The sequence below is a fragment of the Arvicanthis niloticus genome, chromosome 6, assembly GCF_011762505.2.
Source record: "Arvicanthis niloticus isolate mArvNil1 chromosome 6, mArvNil1.pat.X, whole genome shotgun sequence".
NCBI lineage: Eukaryota > Metazoa > Chordata > Mammalia > Rodentia > Muridae > Arvicanthis > Arvicanthis niloticus.
In genome coordinates this window covers 20,115,787-20,134,806 of record NC_047663.1, presented here as the reverse complement: position 1 = coordinate 20,134,806, position 19,020 = coordinate 20,115,787, and the positions used below count along the sequence as shown (strand labels likewise).

General features: G+C 51.8%; 2 protein-coding genes across 7 annotated transcripts; one reads left to right on the top strand and one right to left on the bottom strand.

The window, feature by feature from the left end:
- The first annotated feature begins 3,211 nt into the window (after nt 1-3,211).
- Tmub2 (transmembrane and ubiquitin like domain containing 2) lies at nt 3,212-7,523 on the top strand. Of its 2 annotated transcripts, XM_034506675.2 has the most exons (4): nt 3,212-3,390; nt 3,956-4,010; nt 5,567-6,133; nt 6,369-7,523. In XM_034506675.2, the coding sequence occupies exons 2-4, from the start codon at nt 3,976-3,978 to the stop codon at nt 6,727-6,729; spliced, it is 963 nt and encodes a 320-aa protein (XP_034362566.1). In that variant the 5' UTR covers nt 3,212-3,390; nt 3,956-3,975; the 3' UTR covers nt 6,730-7,523. The 2 variants fall into 2 exon arrangements, with proteins under 2 accessions (XP_034362566.1, XP_034362564.1); XM_034506673.2 differs by lacking the exon at nt 3,956-4,010 and having other exon boundaries at nt 3,230-3,390.
- Nucleotides 7,524-7,583: 60 nt separating this feature from the next.
- Atxn7l3 (ataxin 7 like 3) lies at nt 7,584-14,929 on the bottom strand. Of its 5 annotated transcripts, none has more exons than XM_034506665.2 (13): nt 14,654-14,929; nt 13,195-13,305; nt 12,763-12,895; nt 12,386-12,557; nt 12,116-12,213; nt 11,928-11,950; nt 11,550-11,616; nt 11,345-11,430; nt 11,000-11,068; nt 10,717-10,760; nt 10,420-10,491; nt 10,188-10,345; nt 7,584-10,094 (listed from the first exon to the last, which is right to left on the bottom strand). In XM_034506665.2, the coding sequence occupies exons 2-13, from the start codon at nt 13,243-13,245 to the stop codon at nt 9,946-9,948; spliced, it is 1,122 nt and encodes a 373-aa protein (XP_034362556.1). In that variant the 5' UTR covers nt 13,246-13,305; nt 14,654-14,929; the 3' UTR covers nt 7,584-9,945. The 5 variants fall into 5 exon arrangements, with proteins under 5 accessions (XP_034362556.1, XP_034362560.1, XP_034362559.1 ...); XM_034506669.2 differs by having other exon boundaries at nt 11,345-11,373; nt 14,654-14,927; XM_034506668.2 differs by having other exon boundaries at nt 11,550-11,595; nt 14,654-14,927.
- Nucleotides 14,930-19,020: the final 4,091 nt, after the last annotated feature.

Here is a 19,020-nt window from a genome sequence, read left to right as displayed (position 1 = left end):
TCCCCCACTTCCCTTCCTCTTCTCTGAGAAGTGGGGAGTGCCCCCTGAGCCACTGTAGGACTGACTGACTAGGTAAGTCCTACTGAGACCGGACAAGGCAGTCCAGTTAGGGAATAGGATCCACAGGCAGGCAACAGAGTCAGGGACAGCCCCTGTTCCACTTGTTGGGGGACCTACATGAAGACCAAGTTACAAATCTGCTACAGTGCCGGGCGGTGGTGGTGCACGCCTTTAATCCCAGCACTTGGGAGGCAGAGACAGGCGGATTTCTGAGTTCGAGGCCAGCCTGGTCTACAGAGTGAGTTCCAGGACAGCCAGGGCTAGACAGAGAAACCCTGTCTCGAAAAACCAACCAAACAAAAAAAACCCCAAAACAAACAAACAAACAAACAAACAAAAAAAACAAACAAACAAATCTGCTACATATGTGTAGGGGTCCCTAGGTCCAGCCAATGCTCGTTCTTTGGGTCATGGTTCTGTCTCTGGGAGCCTCCAAGGGTTTTGTCCTCTTAAAGATGTCATTCTTAAGCTGGGCATGGTAGTGCATGCCTTCAATTCCAGTACTTGGGAGGCAGATCTCTGTTAGTTTGAGACAGCCTGGTCTACAAAGAGAGTTACAGGACAGCCAGAGCTACACAGAGAAAAACAAAACATCAGATGTCATTCTAAGGGCTGGGAAGATGGTTCTTTTGGTAAAGTATAAGTATGAAGGTCTTCATTTGATCCTCGGTACCCACATTTAATAATAATAATAATAATAATAATAATAATAATAATAATAATAATAATATCAGGCCATGGTGGTATACATCTTTGATCTCAGCACTTGGGAGGAAGGGGGAGGGTGATCATTCTGAGTTCTAGGCTAGCCTGATCTACAAAGCAAGTTTTAGGACAGCCAGGACTACATAGAGAGATGCTATCTCGAAGTAAATAAATGAAATAAAATTAAATTAAAATAAAATAAAGAGGTGGTGGCGCATGCCTTTAATCCCAGCACTTGGGAGGCAGAGGCAGGTGGATTTCTGAGTTCGAGGCTAGCCTGGTCTACAGAGTGAGTTCCAGGACAGCCAGGGCTACACAGAGAAACCCTGTCTCAAAAAAACAAACAAACAAACAAAAAAAAAAACAAAAAAAAACAAAAAAAAAACAAAAACAAAAAAAAAAAAGTGGGCTGGAGAGATGGCTCAGCGGTTATGAGCACTGACTGTTCTTCCAGAGGTCCTGAGTTTAATTCCCAGCAACCACATGGTGGCTCACAACCATCTGTAATGGGATCTGATGCCCTCTTCTGGTGTGTCTGAAGAGAGCAATGGTATACATAAAACAAATAAATCTTTAAAAAAAAAGGCCCAGCACAGCTGTATGTATGTGATGTGTAATGACAGTGCTAAGAGGTGAGGGCAGGTGGGTCCCTGGGGCCTGCTGGCCAACTAGTGTAGCCTAATTACCTGCAGGGTCAGTAAGAGACCCTTACTTGTCTCAGAAAGTATGGTAGAGAGAGTGACTGAGAAAGACTCCTGAGGCCCGCATACACATGTACCTGCATATACACATGTACACACACACACACACACACAGAGGCAGCCAGGTAGCTTGGCAGAGTCATTTAACTATAGCTACTCCAGAGGCTGAGTCAGGCAAAACACATTTTAAGGTCTGTCTTCCTGAGACTGAGAGAGTTCAAGGCTAACCTGGTCAGTTGAGATCCTGACTCAAAACAAACAAAAAACGCAGGAAAAAAAAAAAACAAAAAAAGAAAAAGTAGAGCATAGTGGAAGATGCCTAGGAGGCAGAGACAGACAGGTGGGTCAGGAGTTCAAGGTCAGCCTGAGTTACTTGGAGAACTGCCTTAAAACAAGCAAACACCTAAGTCTCAAAGTTCAATAGTTTAGGAAAGATAAAGAGGACATCTATAGTGCCATGAAAAATAATTAAGGAGGGGCCAGTGAGATGGTATGGGAGAAAGGCACTTGCCACAAAGGCTGGTGAGACATTAGTTCAATCCCTGAGAGCCACAGGGTAGGAGAAATCAAGTCCCACAAGCTGTCCTCTGACTTCCACGTTTGGGCTGTAGTGCACACATCTACATAGACACCATCAATAAATAAAATGTAATACATTTTTTAAAATGACCAGAACCAAGGCCATCAAAACATGGTGGTGCCTGGATGGGAAGATCAGAAGTTCAAGAGCATCCACTCCACTGGTTCAACCTGTGACCCTTCAACACAGTGGCTCATGTAGTAGTGACTCCCAACTGTCAAGTTATTTTTGTTGCTACTTCACAACTGTAATTTTGCTACTGTTATGAATACTAATGTAAGATCTGATATGCGACCTTTGAAAGAGTTGTTAGACCCAAAGGTTGAGAACCGCTGCTCTACTACAGCGAATCAACAGACAAAAAAAAAAAAAAAAAAAAAAAGGGGGGGTGGGAAAAACTAATCCAGGGTGATAGACTTGGAGAGATGATTCAACGGTTAAGAGCACTTGCTGCTCTTTCCAGAAGACCTGAGTTCTCTTCCCAGCACTCAATCAAGACTGGCGATTTACAACCTCCTGTAACCCTAGCTCCTAGAGATCCAATGCCCTCTTCTGGCTTCTAAAAGCACCCACACACAGCATACACATAGAAACAAATAAAGAAAAGGAAAAAAAAATCATATTTTAAGAGGGCACTGTATTTGTATCTCTTTAAAATGCCTTCCTGCTTTATTTATCAAAGCTATATGGGGCAGAAATCTTCAAGTACTTTATTAAGTCTTTAAATTGTATTCTTGCCTGTCTCTTCGAGTAACAACTGTCTTAGAAGTCAGAAATACCAGACCTTACCGCTCCCAACATTGGAGCCCGGTGCGCATTCGCGGAGCAGTAACGAATCCCATTAGCTCTGGAGTTCGAGAACCAAGCCGGAAGGAAAAACCACGCGGGAAAGAAGGAAACTTAGCGGCGAGTAGACCAGCTACCCAGGGCAATCGTCTAAGTACGAAACCACGCCCTCCAACAAGCACCTCCCCCAGCCGCTTCCCTTCTGGCCCCGCCTCTGACCTCCAGGCGGCCTGAGGCCACGCCCAATGGGCGTGGTCTTACTGCCTGAGGTCCGAAATCCCGCCAACAACGACCCCGCCCCTCCTGCCGCTGCGCAACCTGGCCCTTTTATTTAAAGATTACGTTTACGTCAATCCGCCTTACGTAGCTTTGCGTCATCAGTACTAGGCGGGGGAGGCGGGACTTCCTGTCCCGGATGTTAACAGCTTCCGAGAAAAGCCGGAAGAGATCGGACCCTGGACAGAATCCTGAATTGCCAGCCCCTCCCCTGACCCCTACGGAAAGAGGAGTACAAAGACTGTCCTGGCGAAGTCAAAACATTTATCCTGGCTTTGTCAGGTGAGGATCTCCTTCCCCATCGAGGCACAGTAACAATCCAAGCCCCCTTTAATTTCCCATGACTCCTCGCGTCCTCAAGCTCCGCCCCCCTCCTCTGCCCCGCCCCGAAGTTTGAGGGGTGTGGATGGTTTGTGACCCCCTACCCCCAGACCCCCGCTTCCTCACCTGACCCTAAACCATTACTGGCCCGGAGAGTCAGGCTTAGGCACTGCGACCGAAACCCAGAAGCCCCTCGGCTCGGGGGGTTCATGGACTCCACTGCCAAGGGAATAGGACCTCTCAGACGCAGAACCTTCACCTCAGAAAAAAGCACGGTCGGGGACGACTCCCCACAGTGCGGTCAGAGTCGTCCACAGGCTGAGGAGAAAACTGAGGCCTTGGATCAGACAGATGCAAGGTCCTTTCTGGCCCCTGCCCACGGCAGTTCCTTGTGTCCTCCGTTCCCATCTGTCTTTGCCACAGTTTCCTTTTGTGTAAAATCACGGCTCCTGACACTAACCTTACCATCAGGGTTTAGTTGTGGGAGTGAGTGAAACGTAATTGCTATCATTTGTTTATTGAACAGTGTTAATTATTTTTGCTTCGATGATTTCACGTCATCTTCAAAACAACCTTATGAGGTAGGTAACCATTTTAAACCCCACTTTCCTGTTGAGAAAGCTGAGGCTTTGAGAACGTTTTTGGAAGTTGCATAGCTAGAAGAGGGGCTAGACAGTTATCTGTTAACTAAGACTGTGGAAACTCTTCGAATGTTGGTGTGTTCTACAGATAATGCCTTGCGTAGCTCACGTGGCATTGTATTAAGAGCTTCGAACAAAGAGAACTACCCTCGGTTCTTACCTTCCAGGAGTCAATGAAGAGATGGACAGGTTATAAGTATAATGATGTTTTGTGGGTGCTGTGAGAATAGTCTGATAATGATAATCACCAGATGGATTTGCCTAGAGACAGCTGTGAAAATAGATTCTCCAAGGAAAAGAGAAGGTACTCTGAGGAATATGCAGAGAGCCTCCAATGCTTTCTCAGAAGCCGCACAGAGGGAGAACCTTCATAGCACAAGACAGACTGAAATAAGGATTGTGGGAAATTGTTGGGAAATTTTTCCAAATAATTTCTTCTTGGGCAATTGTTTTCTTGAAGCTGTCTCATGTAGCCTAGGCTGGCCTTGAACCTGCAATGTAGTGGAAGCTTTTCTTAAATCTCCTATCCTTACTTGCCTTTTTTCTCAAGTTCTGGGATAACTGGAGTATATGCTGGGACAGTGGTTTTGCAGTTGTAAGCCAAGCCCATGGAGACTAGAGGGTAGTGTTTCTGTTGACTCTCCTATGTGGCTCCCCAGAATTTGCCAGAACAGTTTAATAGACAAACATGCCTGCCAATAGTCCCAATATATTTGTCCATGTGAAGTGATCTGATTCTGTCCTTGATTGATCAAAAGTGTGTTTATTTATTTATTTGGCTCTTGACATCTGAGCATGAATGGGTGTGTGGTCATGAATGGGATGTAATCAAAAGAGAATCTGGCAAGGATGGCTGCACAATGCCTATGAAGGAGTCTTCTTATTCTCTGAAGCTACCATTGAGGCTGCTAGGAGGTGTGTATATGCTTGGTCACACGTTAGAAATCCTAGAGAAATCCAGGCTTAAAGAAGCAAAATGTAAGCTGAGCAGTGGTGGCACATCCCTTTAAACCCCAATACTCAGGCAGGGGCAGGTGAGTTTGAAGTAAGCCTCGTCTACAGAGCAGGTAGTTCCGAGACAGCTAGGGCTACACAGAGAAACCCTGTCTCAAAAAGAAGAAGCAAGTGTTCTTTCTCCATTATTCTCTAAATTAAAAAAAAAAAAAAAAAAAAAAAAAGCAATCAGCAGCTAGTGACAAGGTTATGAAGCTTTTCTGGTGACCCATGCTCCCTATGGGCACAGAATCTGAAAGCTAGAGTTTCACAATAGAGGCCAAGGGGTCAAGGGTAAGTCCTTAGCTTGTGATTGAGGGTCTACTACTGTTAGGAGATTGGCTGTCCTTCCTACACTACACCACCTCCCCCCATCCTTTTCTTCTTTTTTCTTTTCCTTTTTTTTTTTTTTTAACCTTAGTCTGCCCCAGAACCTAAACAAACTAAAAACCTGGTTATAACCCCTCAGGCCCTGCTGATGCTATCCCCCTTTGTTCCTGCAGTGTGGACCCAGTCAGCAGCCAGGCCATGGAGCTCTCTGATGTCACCCTCATTGAGGGTGTGGGTAACGAGGTGATGGTGGTGGCAGGTGTGGTGGTGCTGACTCTAGCCTTGGTCCTAGCCTGGCTTTCTACCTATGTAGCCGACAGCAGTAACAACCAGCTGCTGGGCACCATTGTGTCAGCAGGTGACACGTCTGTTCTCCATCTGGGGCATGTGGACCAGCTGGTAAACCAAGGCACTCCGGAACCGACAGAACACCCCCATCCATCAGGGGGCAATGATGACAAGGCTGAAGAGACCAGTGACAGTGGGGGAGACACCACTGGAGAACCTGGAGCTAGGGGAGATATGGAGCCCAGCCTTGAGCATCTCCTCGACATCCAAGGCCTGCCTAAAAAAAGACAAGCAGGCCTGGAGAGCAGCCGCCCAGAAGCTGCACTGGAATTAGATGATGGCACCTGCCTCTCTCCCAGCCCTAGCCTCATCAATGTTCGCCTCAAGTTCCTCAATGACACCGAGGAGCTAGCTGTGGCCAGGCCAGAGGACACTGTGGGCGCCCTAAAAAGGTGAGTAGGCTGGAAAGGGGGCAGCTGCTCAGGACTTGTGCCTCAGGTGTTGGTTTCCCTGAAGAAGTTGGTGCATATCCCTGAACAAAAGAGGAATTTTAAGGGCTGGCCTCTGCTAAGGGGAAATGGGAGACTTCCGTAAACAAGACCTTCAGTGTCTTCCATGCCCTGCTTGTTGGTCCAGGCCTTTATAGCCTTATTCTTTATCTAGTCTTTTTTTTTTTCATCCTTGTAGCAAATACTTCCCTGGACAAGAGAGCCAGATGAAATTGATCTACCAGGGTCGGCTGCTGCAGGACCCAGCACGCACGCTGAGATCCCTGAACATCACCAACAACTGCGTGATTCACTGCCACCGCTCACCCCCAGGGCCAGCAGTTTCTGGCCCCTCAGCCTCCTTGACCCCAACCACTGAGCAATCCAGCCTTGGTGTCAACGTGGGCAGCCTCATGGTGCCTGTGTTTGTGGTGCTCTTGGGTGTGGTCTGGTACTTCCGTATCAATTACCGCCAGTTCTTCACAGCACCCGCCACTGTCTCCTTAGTTGGAGTTACAGTCTTCTTCAGCTTTTTAGTATTTGGGATGTATGGAAGATAAGGACATCGGGAGACAAAGAAAGGCATGGTCTTCCTCCTTCATGGCCTCCCCCCTTTCCTGGCCAGAGCTGGGCCCCAGGACCTGGGAGGCGGGGATGGGAAGGGTATGGTGGGTACCCTGTCCATAGGACCCAGGGAGCAGGTGTGTGGCCTCTTAATGTCCACAGGGTACAGATATCTCTGCAAGCACAACTCAGGTAGAAACAAGGATATCATCTTCCCTCTTTTGGAATCCCAAAGTTCAAAGGCCAAGCTCAGTGAGAAGCCTGGGCTCTGGGTCTTTCCCTCCTGGCTGTGGCCTTAGCCCAGTACCTTGCATGTCTGGTCCCTAACCCCCAGGGTTGCTGCCAGGACAGTTCAGCATGGCCTTAGCATATCTCCCTAGGGAGCCTGAAGTACCTTCCACTCCTTAGATGAGTGTGGACCTTTGGAAACTAAATTCACAGGGATGAAGACTGCCAGCTTTCCCTATAGCACCCAGCTGCCACCACCTCCTCCTTGTGCCCCTTGTAGCAGGAATAGGATATTTTGCTTTCTTTTAAAGCACTTTGCTTGCCCTTTTTTCTAAATAGTCCTGTATAGAGCTCAGTCAGGAAGGGGACTGCGGCAGGAGGCCAAGCCCCCAGCATTGAAAGGCCAAGCCACAGCTGCTGCTAACCTAGGTCTCAGACTGCAAGAGAACTGGCCCTAATCCAGTGCCCTGCCCAGTTCCAAGGATGAGCCCTGGGTAGAGATTGCCCTTCCCTAGGCCCTTAGATGGTCAGTATGAATGAATAAAATTCCGTTTTGTGGTTATGGAGCCTCTTTGTGACTGCTCTGCCCTCAGCAACATGGTAATGAGTGGGTAGGCCAGGCTACCAACGGGAGATGCAGTTTATTTACACCAGCAGCCATGGGGGCAGAGGGGAATACACAGCGTTTACAAAGTTAGCTACCTGTACAGGATGGATTACATATGCAAAAATAAAAATCTCAAGACCACAGGACAGCGTGAGCCCCACCCCCCTCCCCCAATGACCCCAGCATGCGGTAATGCCAGGCGGGTGGCCCCTGGGCATGCGGGGGGGAGTGATGCATGGAAGGAAAAGCCACCGGCCATGGAAATTAGTACAGAACCCCCCCACACAGACACATGATAGGATACAGGGTGGACGACCTAGCCAGGGCGGGGAGGATGGGAATAGAAACCCACACAGCCTGCTGTTAGAGGGAGGGAGTGGGGAGTTCCTAGCCCCTGTTCAACTACACAGTAGGGAGGGCAAACTCCCCAGAAGGAAGGGGCTTGTTCCCTCAGGGTCCCTGCTGGACCAAGCCCATCTCTCACCCAGCCCAGGCAGGGGGTTCTGCCCTGAGGGTGAGCCAAGGGACAATGGGGAAGTTATTGTGGACAAACCAGTTCCCAAACTACTCCCTCCAACCAGAGGGAAAGGGAGAGGTGGAAGAGAGAGCAGAGTGAGTTGGCCTGAGCTGCAGCTACTTCTCCAGAGGGACAGGGGCCTGGGACGGCTTCCCGACCTTCGGCAGGTTCCCAAGCTGTGCTTGGTAGTGGGGCCGGCCCGAGAACCTTCTCTTTCCCCCTCTAGTGAGAAGGCTATGGAGGGCCAAGGACAGAGGGGCCCAGGCTCCAGGACTTATTCTAACTCCTGCCAAAATTAGCTTGACTTTAAAAAAAAATAATCACAATACTTGGGTTAAAAAAAAAATCAATTTGTAACCAGGCATCAGCCACAATGAGAACCACCCCAGGGAAACTGGGGCTCCAGATGGGGTACTGCAGCCCTGCACTGTTGTTCCCTTAACCCTCTGGGTCCCTATCCCAATCAGTTCAACCAGTCCTGGGTACTAGCTACCCAATACGGGAGTGGCTCCTCCTGGGAAGAGAGGGGACATGTATAGCAAGTGCCAGAAAATTTGGCTCAGGATTAACCCCATCCCTGTCAATCAGCCCATAGCCAGATCTTCCAGCTCCAAGGTGTGATGGTACCTGCTTGGAGGTGGGATATAGGTCTGGTAGGTGGGTGCTATGGCATGACAGTCCCACAGAGGGGCAAGAGCACCCTTCCAAGCTCCACTGGCAACCCAGGGCAGAGACTACCTTCTCATCCCACCCTACTCCTAGCAAAGGGAGAGAGGCACAAGATTAGGGTTTTCCTCAGAGCCCCAAACCACAAGTACAGAATAAATAACTTAAAAGCGGCAAGGGAGGGGAAACAGGGCAGGCTTTAGAGGAGAGAGCGCTGAGAGGAACCGAAGCTGGTCAAGGTAAAAGGGGGTGGGGGGCAAGCAGCAGCTGGGAACTCAGGCTGCCCCAGCAGGGCAGGGCAGGGGGCAGGAAGGGAGGGAGAACACGGGGCCACCCCAGGAGGGTGAGGCTGGGCCCCTTCCTGGGGCAGGGAATGAGGTAAGAAACATTTCAAATAAAGCAGCACCGTCCCTCTCACCTGGGCCGTTCCTCACAGCCCTGGGGCAGGGAGGGCAGGGGGCCACTCTGATACAGGCTCCCTCTTCCTACCCTCCCCTTCCCATTCCTTGAAGCTGTAGAGGCTGAAGGTCCTTTCCCGGCACCCAACAACAAAAGGACAGCTCCTGCTGCCAAGGAGGCCCATGGGGACTGAGGGGAAAGGGCTGCCCCCTGTGAGGCAGTTCTGGACGCCCACCTTAGCAGACAGCACTGTGCCTGCTGACCCCAGGGAATGGGGACATTTGACAGGACTCTGCACAAACAGGACATAGCAGCCCTGCCCCTCAGCTCCAAGCACCGGACCCTTTCACATTGCTGAGGGCAGCCAGGGGAGGCCCCCTCTGGGCTCAGCTTCCAACCCAAAGCAGCCTGGGTAGCCACAATGCCCCTCGGCAGGGCTTAGTCCAGTTCCTGGGGTGGGGAGCAGGCAGTGCCCTGGCACAGTGCCCAGGTCAGGCTCCCAGCCTAGCTGGACATCCAGTAACTCACAGAATAAATAGGAAAACCGCCTCCCCACCAAACTTATGTCCAAGGCATAATATGTCCAGGTCTGAGTCCTGCACGCCGAGGAGTCATGCTTCGTTGCAGAGGACCCTGACACCCCCCAGGGGCTCATAATTGGGTCCTCTGCCTGCCTGGCCCACCAAGCTTCCCAAGCCCAAACCCCCAGCAGCTGTCCATATGCCAGGCTATGCTGCCTGGGTGGGGGTCGGGAGAGAGGGCTCTCTCAGCCAAAGGCTATCCCTTACACCCAAGTCAGTTGATGTCATCATAGATGCTGGGCGTTGGGGGAGCCGGTGGCTTTGGCTTTTTCTTCTTGTTGGAGCCCAGGCCAGAGGCAGTCCCTACCAAGCTCAGATGGGATTTCTTTTTCTTGGTTTTCCGTGATTCAGAGCTGTTGGTACCTGCAGAGGAAGAGGAACAAGGGATGAAAATGCAGTTGTGGAAAGAGAGGGGTGCCCCACTGCCAAAAGCCCAAGATCAAGTGCATGGTATACCTAAACCCCATCCCTGATTTTCACTAGTCTTGGAGGAGCCTGAATCAGAAGGTGAGAGATCAGAAGAGCCGTCCCACTGAAGCCGGCTGATGAGGGCCTGGCTGTCAGTCATGTCAAAGCCATCGTTATCCAAGGAGCTCTCTACCTCTGGAAGAACACTAGGAGTCAAAGAGAAATGTTAGGGAAAGAGATCAGCAGCCTGACCCACCAAACTTCTGGGAAGGTCACTTACGCTGAGGGCCCAAGGAAATAAATCCGTACAGTTCGCCTCTGTTCATCCGTGTGCTGCGGGCAGCGTAGTGACCTGGTGGGGACAGAATGATCAGACCCTGACAAGGCAGGGAAGGACTTCAGGAACTCAGGTGAAGCAGAAGCTGGAGGGACAGGGAAAGAGTCAACGGTGAATCCCCAGATGGTGGCCTAATAAGGCCTATTAGATGAAGGGAGGGTAAGGAAGGGAGCCCACTGCTCAGATCCAGGGGGACTTGCAACCCACACCCAGGATCAGCCTCCTGGTTTCCAAGCTCACCTTGTGCACATCTTCTTGGTATGTTCAGAAATCACTCCACATTGCTGGAAAAAGAACACAGCTGAAAGCAGGGGCAGGAGACCTTTTCAAAACACTAGATGCTCCCTCTGCACCAACACTATACTGACCAAGTAGAAACCAACCCCAGAGCTAGTGGATTAGGAAGCCACTTTCACAGAAAGCTATGGCTCCTGCTGCCATGTCACCTGCCTCCTTCAGGGTCATTTTGGGCTGCCCATTGCCCAGCCCAAACCAAACCAAACCTCCCTCTCCAGTCACGCACCGTGGTGAGCAGGCTCCGCAGCTCTTCTGGCCCCAGGGTCTCATAGCTGATCCCAGTTGAGTTGCTATACTGTGAGAGAACCAGAGGTACAGGTCAGAAGTAAAAAAACGGGTCAGAGAAGTAAAAAGAGGGCAGGCAGAGGAGTGGATGGGGAAGCAGTCCCGTTCACCCCTGACTCCAAGTAATTTTCCAAAAGTCCCTCCAACCTACCTGCACATAGACATGGGGACAGGACCCACAAAGAACATGAACACCCAAGACTTAAATAGCGCTACAAGCACTTGTCCAAATCCCAACCACCTCGTAAGAATAGGGAGAAGCACACAAAGGTTAGCGTCTACTCACCTTAAAAGGATCGGAGTTGCTAAGTTCCCCTGAAGAAGAAAAAAGAAGGGGAAGGGTGTTTGATGCAGAGGTACAGACAGAGAACCCTGAAAATAACCAGAGAGGAAGTGGGGGTGACAGAAGGATCACAGGCCCTCCCTCACCCCCACTACAAGCCCTGTAATAACATAGCTAGCAGCGCCCCTGCTGGTCTAGCCCCACTTACCATTTTTGTGTTTTAGAGCCTTGGATCTTCGAGGGGAATTAGGGTTCTGGAATGGGAGATACCATAGCTTTGGGGAAAGGGCAATGATAAGGGGGAGCCGAGAACCCAGGAAAGGAAAAAAGATTTGACAAACAAACAAACCTCAAACGTATACCATTCCTCCCCGTATGAAGACGTCTATCTGTATTCGCTCGCTCCCTCCCACCAACAAAACTTCTGGAGCTCCCCTGCCCACCAGACACCCTAACTCCCAAACCCAGAGATGCCCCCCGGTGACCTCACACTTGAGTCAAAAGACCTGAGCACTCCCTGACCAAAAGGAAGGGTATCTGTCCTTCACCCAAACTTCCCCCATGCTCGCCCCGGCTCTCCTCTCACCTTGTCTGATTTTCTCTTCTTGGCTGGGGGACAACAGAACAAAGAGCACAGTTACTTTTACATTCTCGCTCTCAGAACATTCATGTTTTCGAAGACTACATTCTTCCCCATCTAGACAGTTTACGGCAAATGCATACTATACTGCTGTTTTCCCACGTCACCCCAGGTTTCCCCAGACCCCCAAACACCTTTCTTCTCTGAGCCATAGGACCAGTCATTGTCATTGATGTCATCGTTGTCTTCTTGGTCACTCTCAGACTTGTTCATATTGTTGCTATTGGCAATCCTGCCCAGAGTTGAGAAGAAAAAGGGTCACCCATCTGCCCATGAATGCACAGTGAAGCATGTGAGGACTAAGTATGGCCCACCCCTGTACCCTACTAGTGGCCCCCCTGAGACTACACCACGGTACAAATTGCACAAGATGTGCACTGCTGGTGCTGGAAACAGATTCTCACCGGCGGTTGGCGATTCGGCTGCTGTTGCGACCCATTCCCAGGCACTTCTCCAGGTGGGGGGCAAAGCGGGAAGCAGCAATACTGCGGCTGCAGTTGGGGCAAACACACTCCTTGCTCTTCCACTGGTTGAAAACCTGTCCAAAGATGTCCAACCCAGGCTGGTCCACGATCTCTGGGGACAGGAGAGGCGTGGCGATCAGAGTGGGCAGGGGATCCTAACTTCTTGTTCTCACCTATGGTCCCAGGCTCTCTTTAAACTCATTCTTGCCTAAGCTCACAGAAGCTCCAGGCTCTGCAAATAGGGCAGTTTCTGAAGAACCCTCTAAGCCCTTCCCCAGCAGAGTTAGACCACTCTCCCCTTCCACCCTGAAGCTCACCAAAATCCTTCATGCTATCAGGATCTGTATCATCCAGGAAGAAGTAGCCACACTTGACAGCCCGGTGTACTTCAAAGCAGAATCCCAAACAAGAATCCTCGACCAGGTCAGCATATATCTCCTGAGCGATGGCCTGGGCCCCCGGGAGAGAACACCAACATCCATGGTCACAAGGGTAACACCCTGCCTTGACTGAACAACTCTCACCAACCACATCTCTTGGCCCTGACCAAAGAAGCTGCTCTCTTTGCCACTTTCCTGACCTTGATTTTTGAGTTCCTTCTTCCTCCCAGATCCTTGGGCCTTTTCAGCTGGTTATTCCCTCTAAGGAACAAGGCTGACTACCCAAATTCCTGCTTTGGCACAGATGCCAGATTTAGCGACGCGGAGACATCAAGAGAAAGAACTAGAGGCACACGTGGGGAGCCTCACCTCTAGTTTGCTGTTATCCAGGCCAGACAAAGACATTTCCTCCATTTTCATGTGTAAACTCTTGTGGAGACGGCGCTCTGACTGCTCATAGCACAGCGGGCGGCAACACGGCTGCACACATGGAGGTGGGGGTGTTGGTATGAGTCCAAGACACCTCCAGAGACTGCCACCTCCCCTCCCCACCTCCAAGCCCAGGGCTTAATCCTGGCATCAGAGTGTCTCCCTCCCCAAGGCCCCGTTCGCTAAGTCTAGAGGGTCCTTCAGGGCCTGAAAACCAGAGGTGGCCTAGTCCTTCCCAGGCCTAAGCTCAGGCCCTGAGCTATATACTGCCTTGCCAATCAGACTCTAGGTCTATAGGAGGCAGCAGCTCATCCCAGGTACCCAAAACTCAAACCCCTCTTTGATACCCATGGTGCAATGCAGCAGGGGGAGGAGAAGGAACTCTAAGGCCTCAAAGCAAACCCACAGGGTGTGGCAAAAAAACTGCACAGACTCCTCAAGACAACCCCGTTTCCCTAAGGGCTGTCAGAGTCACCTCTGCTTTCAGCCAGGATGTCCACTTGGGGGGGTACTGCTACCAGAAGTAGGAATGGCCCTAATACCCTACAACCTTCACCCCACTCTGTCTTCTCTTAAAATAAGCCTGCCACTCTACAAGGGGATCAGAGCCCACAGAAACCTACAGGCAAAGGGCATTTCTAGCCACTAAGAACAGGAGCGGAGGAGAGCCCCATGGTACGCACGCGAGGAGTGGGCACTCCCCTTACCTGTTCTTTTAGATCGTACCCTCCCTCCCTCAGGACCAGCCCGGAAGTCTCTCCAAGAGCCCCAAAGTCCAGAAACCCCCACCGTAGGATTCAGAAACAGTGCCCACAGTTCGGGGCCCCACTGAACAGTGGGTGCGAGTTTAAGGAGCTGCCGGCCTCGAGTGGGGTGGGGACTGACAAATGAGCCAGGGGCACTGGGAAGGGGAGCAGGCCGTGTCGCGGCTCTTCTCCCGTCCTTGCGGCACTGCTGCTGCATCATACCGACTGGGGGGAGGAGAGCCGAGCCGCCCAAGGCCAGCGGCGGGCCGGGACAGACCGACCCCCAGAGAGTAAGCAGAGTGGGACTCGTCCCGACCCCTCTAGGTCGCCGCCTGCCCAGATCCCGGACGGGCCGGGGAGAGGATTCCGGGAGGGTGTCTCTATTGTCCCGGGGGCTGGGGCCTGGCTCCCTAACAAAGGCCCCGCGCCCCCTCCCCGGCCGGCCCTGCCCCGCCCAAGGAGGACCCAGCCAGGGGGAGACCGGGGGGCCCCGGCCCGGCCGGGAAGCCGGGGAAAGCCGGGCGTTTCCGCGTCGGCCCTGGGGGAGGGGAAGGGGCGCTGACCCAGACCTGGGGGGAGGGGGCCCAAGCCCCGCCTCGGGCCCCGCCCCCCGCCCCCCGCAGGCCCCTCCCCCGTCCCTGTTCCGTACTCACCCCGCCCGGGGGGCCGCGCCGGGGCCCGGCGGCCTCTCAGGGCCGCGTCCTCCGGCGGCGGCGGCGACGGCGGCTGCTCCGGAGCCCCATGTCCGTCGGTCCGTCCTCGCCTCTCCCCGGGGCCCGGGCCCGGGGCCGGGGGGTCGGGCTGCCCCCCCGCCTCGCCGCCTCACCGGGCGGCCATGGCCCCTTCCCCTCCCTTCTCGTCCCGTCGCCGCCTCCTCCTCCTCACCTCACCCCGCCCGCGCGCAGTCCGCGCGCCGTCCGCGCGCCCCTCCCCCCGCCCCCCACTCCAGCCCGCCTCTCCCGGGCGGGGGGTGCGGCGCGAGCCCGGAGCGCGCGCGCGTGCCGCGACCGGAGGATGGATGGATGGAGCGAGCGAGGACGCGAGCGTGCGCGCGCGCGCCCCTTTCCCCCCTCCCTCGGCGCGGGCGCGAGGCCAGGCGCGAGCGCGCTCCAACCTCCTCCTCTTCCTCCTCCCGCCCCTCCTCAACACCCCGCCCTCGCCCTCCCTTCCTCTTCCTCCTTTCGCTTTCGCGCGCCCAGCGACTGCTCGCGCCTGCTAGAAGGGCCCGAGCGCGTGCATCTGCCCCGCGGCCGCAGCTCGGCAGCATTTGCTCCAGGGGGCGGGGACCGGGAGGGGAGGAGGGGCGCCACGCCGCCGTCCAAAGTACCGGCGGACGGGAACTGGGGCGGGGAGATGGGCGGGGCCTCCGTGGACGACTCTAGCCAATTGCGGAGTGTCCTAGGCCCAGGAGGCCCAATAGGCTTGAGGTGGGTGGGGCAGCGTTCAAGGTGAGGTGCGCGGTGCGCCAGGGGCGGAGACTTGGTGCCGTCCCGGCCGGCTCGGGGGCGGAGGCAGCGGGGTGGCGTCGAAAGAGAGCGCCGGCTCCCAGTCGAGCCTGGGACGCCTTCCGGCCCAGGCATCCCCGCCCTTCCCGCGGGGCTCCCTGCTCTGCACCCCGGCCGCTCCCCACTTTGACCCCGAGGCATACAGTCAGTTGTGTGAAGAGTCTGGGCTTGAAATGGGGTGCAGTTAGGCGCTCAAAAAGGAACACCCTTAAAAGAGGCTAGTCTGCATTCGTTCTCTGGGTTTGAGTGGGTCACTAGCCACCCCAGGCCACCGAACCCAGAAGAGCTACAGGGAAAAGGTTCACTGCCGAGCGCAAGCTGCGTCCTTCTGAGTGGAGCGCGCTCCCGCCCTTATCCTAATTTAGATCCCACACCTGCTCGCCTTTCCTGCTTCCGGAGCCCACGCTGGACCCTCCACCTCTCAGACAGCCTGCTTGGCACGGGCCAGACTCTGCCTACACTATTGCTGCTCGGCTGGGAGGACCCTTATCCTCACACTCTCGCCTCTTTAAGCGAGAGGAAAGGTCCTTTTCTCAGCCACCGAAGGTGTTTAGATTTGCGCTCGCATCTACGTGGCCGTGTCTACTGCCTCGAGACTGTTGGCGTGCCAGCCCTCTAGCTTCAGATAAAATTAAACTCTGAAATCACGTACTTTTGAGACCATCCTTGTTTCTTCACTCTTCAGCAAACATTTATGGAGGTCGTTGGTAGACATTTCGAGGCGGTTAAAACCACACGTTAGTTCTGAATTTAACTCGGTGCACCAGGCAAAAGAGTTTCTTATGCCTCTTTTGTCCATTGCCAGAGGGCAAGGTGATAGTACCTATCTCATTGGAAAGACTAACAATTAAGTTTGTGTTCAGCCACTCCTTTTACCACAACACTAAGGAAGTAGAGACAGGAGGATCCTTGAGAGTTGAGGCCAGCCTGATCTACATAAATACTTCCCGGGCTACTTAGTGAAGCCCTGTCTCAGAAACAGCACATGCTAACATGGAAGTCAGTTTATGAGAGACTCTTAGGTGTCTGGTAATCTTAACTAGTATTGTCTTTTGTTTTCACTCCATTGACACATGGTCTCATTATGTAGCCCATCCTGCCTCAGCCTCCGGAGTGCGGGAAGGCTGACATACCAATTGTTACTCTGTCTTTTTTTTTTTTTTTTTTAAACTGGAGAGACAGGTGTGGGTGTTGGGAACCAAACGTTTGCCCTTTTGGTTGTGAGTCTAGCCTCTAAAAGCTGAGCCATCTCTCTGGCACTGGCTGTTATTTCAGTTTTCCTTCTATTTTTAAACAATTCTTTATAATGTCTTTACTGTTATTACAAACTTAACATTAAAAAAAAAAAATGTTAACAGCACAATCCCGATTCTAAAACACAAAGATGGACCAGGAAGGACAATTGTGCTTCCTCAGGGAGTCACAGTCTCCCCTAGGTAGGAAGACATGAAGGAAAATAATTGGACATTCCTGTGGTTAAAACTGGAAAGAGGCTTCAGAGGTGGGTAGAAGACATCAAGGGTTCGAAGAGAATGATCAGGAAAGGCCACAGTGGCACCTACATAATCATAAATTTCAGAATGTGAATCAGATTGAACACCAGCCCCGGAAACAAAGACAATGTAGCCAGGTGTGGTGACAGAAGCAGCCTCATATCTGAGTTGGAGGCCAGCCTGGTCAGAGTAACTTTCTGTCTCAGGACATAGTGGCATCCTGGGGGGAGGTGGGGGAAGGAGAAAGACAGAGACAGAATATGGATTAGGCTAAGGGCTGGCTGGAACATAGGGAGATGTGGGGCAGTCAGCAGCAGGATATGAGTAGGCTGGAAGACCATACAGGTTCAAGTACATGGTGGAGTTTGTGGGGTTGAGCCATACAGACATTGAGGAGAACTGTGGGCATCCTCTAGCCAGACTTGTGTGTATACAACATCGATCTGTATTCTGGAATCTAGCCGGCTGACCTCCCTGTATTGAGTGAAGGAGACTCTGAAAAGATCTTGAAGACAAGAAGTTGTTGGAGGACCTGATAAGATGATAGATTTGATTTCAGAGAAACCAGGATCACTATGGGACCAAATAGTGGAGACTCAGTGAGGCAGGCTTTTGGAAGTGGCCAGAGCATAGCCTCAGACCTCACCAGTTCCTCACCTCCATTTCAGGATTCTTCATAGTAATACTGTTTGTTTTTCCTTATCAAAATAATGCCTTAAAATCTTTGCCTTCGGGCTGGAGAGATGGCTCAGTGGTTAAGAATACTGACTGCTCTTCTAGCGGTCCTGAGTTCAATTCCCAGCAACCACATGGTAGCTCACAACCATCTGTAGTGGGATCTCATGCCCTCTTCTGGTGTGTCTGAAGAGAGCAATGGTGTACTCATATATAACATAGATAAATAAATCTTAAAAAAATTTTTTTTCTTTGCCTTCAGGCATTTGCACATTCAGAAGAACCCTTCTGGCTCCTCTCTGTTTCTCTGAATGTGTCCTATTCAGGACACATTCATACCGAACTTCCAAGTAATAACCCATTCAATTCATTGAGCACTTGGCCATGGCTGCTGTATGGTGGTGATCTTTGGGCACATGGCCTGGATCTGTACCAGTTAACAAATACTAAGGCCTGAGCTGAATCTGGCTGTGTGTGAATCCTTAGGGTTACAGTAAAAAGCAAAGGAAACACAGAGTTCTTGGTAGAGCTTGCAGTCCAGCAAAGCCTGGCATAGAAGGTATCCAATCTGCTGAGGAAACAAAGGGCAGAAAGATGCACCTCCCTACCCTGCCCAGAGACTTTTTTTGCTTGCTTGAATGTATTTGCACCACCTTCATGCAGTGCCTGAAAAACCCACAAGAGAGCACTAGATCTTCTAGACCTGGAGTTACAGACAGTTGTGAAGCCCCATGGTGGGTGCTAGAAATTGATCCTGGGTCCTCTGGAAGAGCAGCCAGTGATGTTAACAGTGAGCCTCTCTAGCTCCCAGACATTTTTTTTTTTTTTCAATTGTTGTTGTTTGAGACAAAGTCTCATTATGTAGGCTGGCCTTGAGCTCACAGAGATCTAAATGCCTCCACCTCCACTGCTGTGGGATTAAAGGTATGTACCACCACTCTCCATCTTAGAAAGACTCTTAAATGATGTCCTAAGCTGAGTGATTGTGATGCACACCTTTAATCCCAGCATTGGAGAGGCAGACACAGGCAGATCTCTGTGAGTTTGCAGGCCAGCCTGGTCTACAGAGCTAGCTCCAGGATAGCCAGGACTATACCAAGAAACCCCATCTAGAAAAACCAAATAAATAAATCAATAGAAAAAGATAAATAAACTAAAGAGATAAACAGTGTCCTGAATCATTAGGCAAAGAGGATTAGGCAGAGAGGCTGGAGAAATTCCTAAGCTGGTGAAATGCTTGTCTTGTCTGATAAGCACAAAGTCCTCAGTTCAATTTCTAAAACTTCAGTGGAAAAAGTCAGATGTGGTGGCACATGGAACCCCAGAGCTGGAAAGGTGAGAGCAGAC

Coding starts and splice junctions, on each gene's coding strand:
- Tmub2 (XM_034506673.2), top strand. CDS start 3,248: ATGTTAACAGCTTCCGAGAAAAGCCGGAAGAGATCGGACCCTGGACAG. Junction 3,391..5,566: donor ATTTATCCTGGCTTTGTCAG/GTGAGGATCTCC, acceptor TTGTTCCTGCAG/TGTGGACCCAGTCAGCAGCC. Junction 6,134..6,368: donor ACTGTGGGCGCCCTAAAAAG/GTGAGTAGGCTG, acceptor TCATCCTTGTAG/CAAATACTTCCCTGGACAAG.
- Atxn7l3 (XM_034506665.2), bottom strand. CDS start 13,245: ATGAAAATGGAGGAAATGTCTTTGTCTGGCCTGGATAACAGCAAACTA. Junction 12,214..12,385: donor AGCCGAATCGCCAACCGCCG/GTGAGAATCTGT, acceptor AACTCTGGGCAG/GATTGCCAATAGCAACAATA. Junction 11,617..11,927: donor AGAAGAGAAAATCAGACAAG/GTGAGAGGAGAG, acceptor CTTTCCCCAAAG/CTATGGTATCTCCCATTCCA.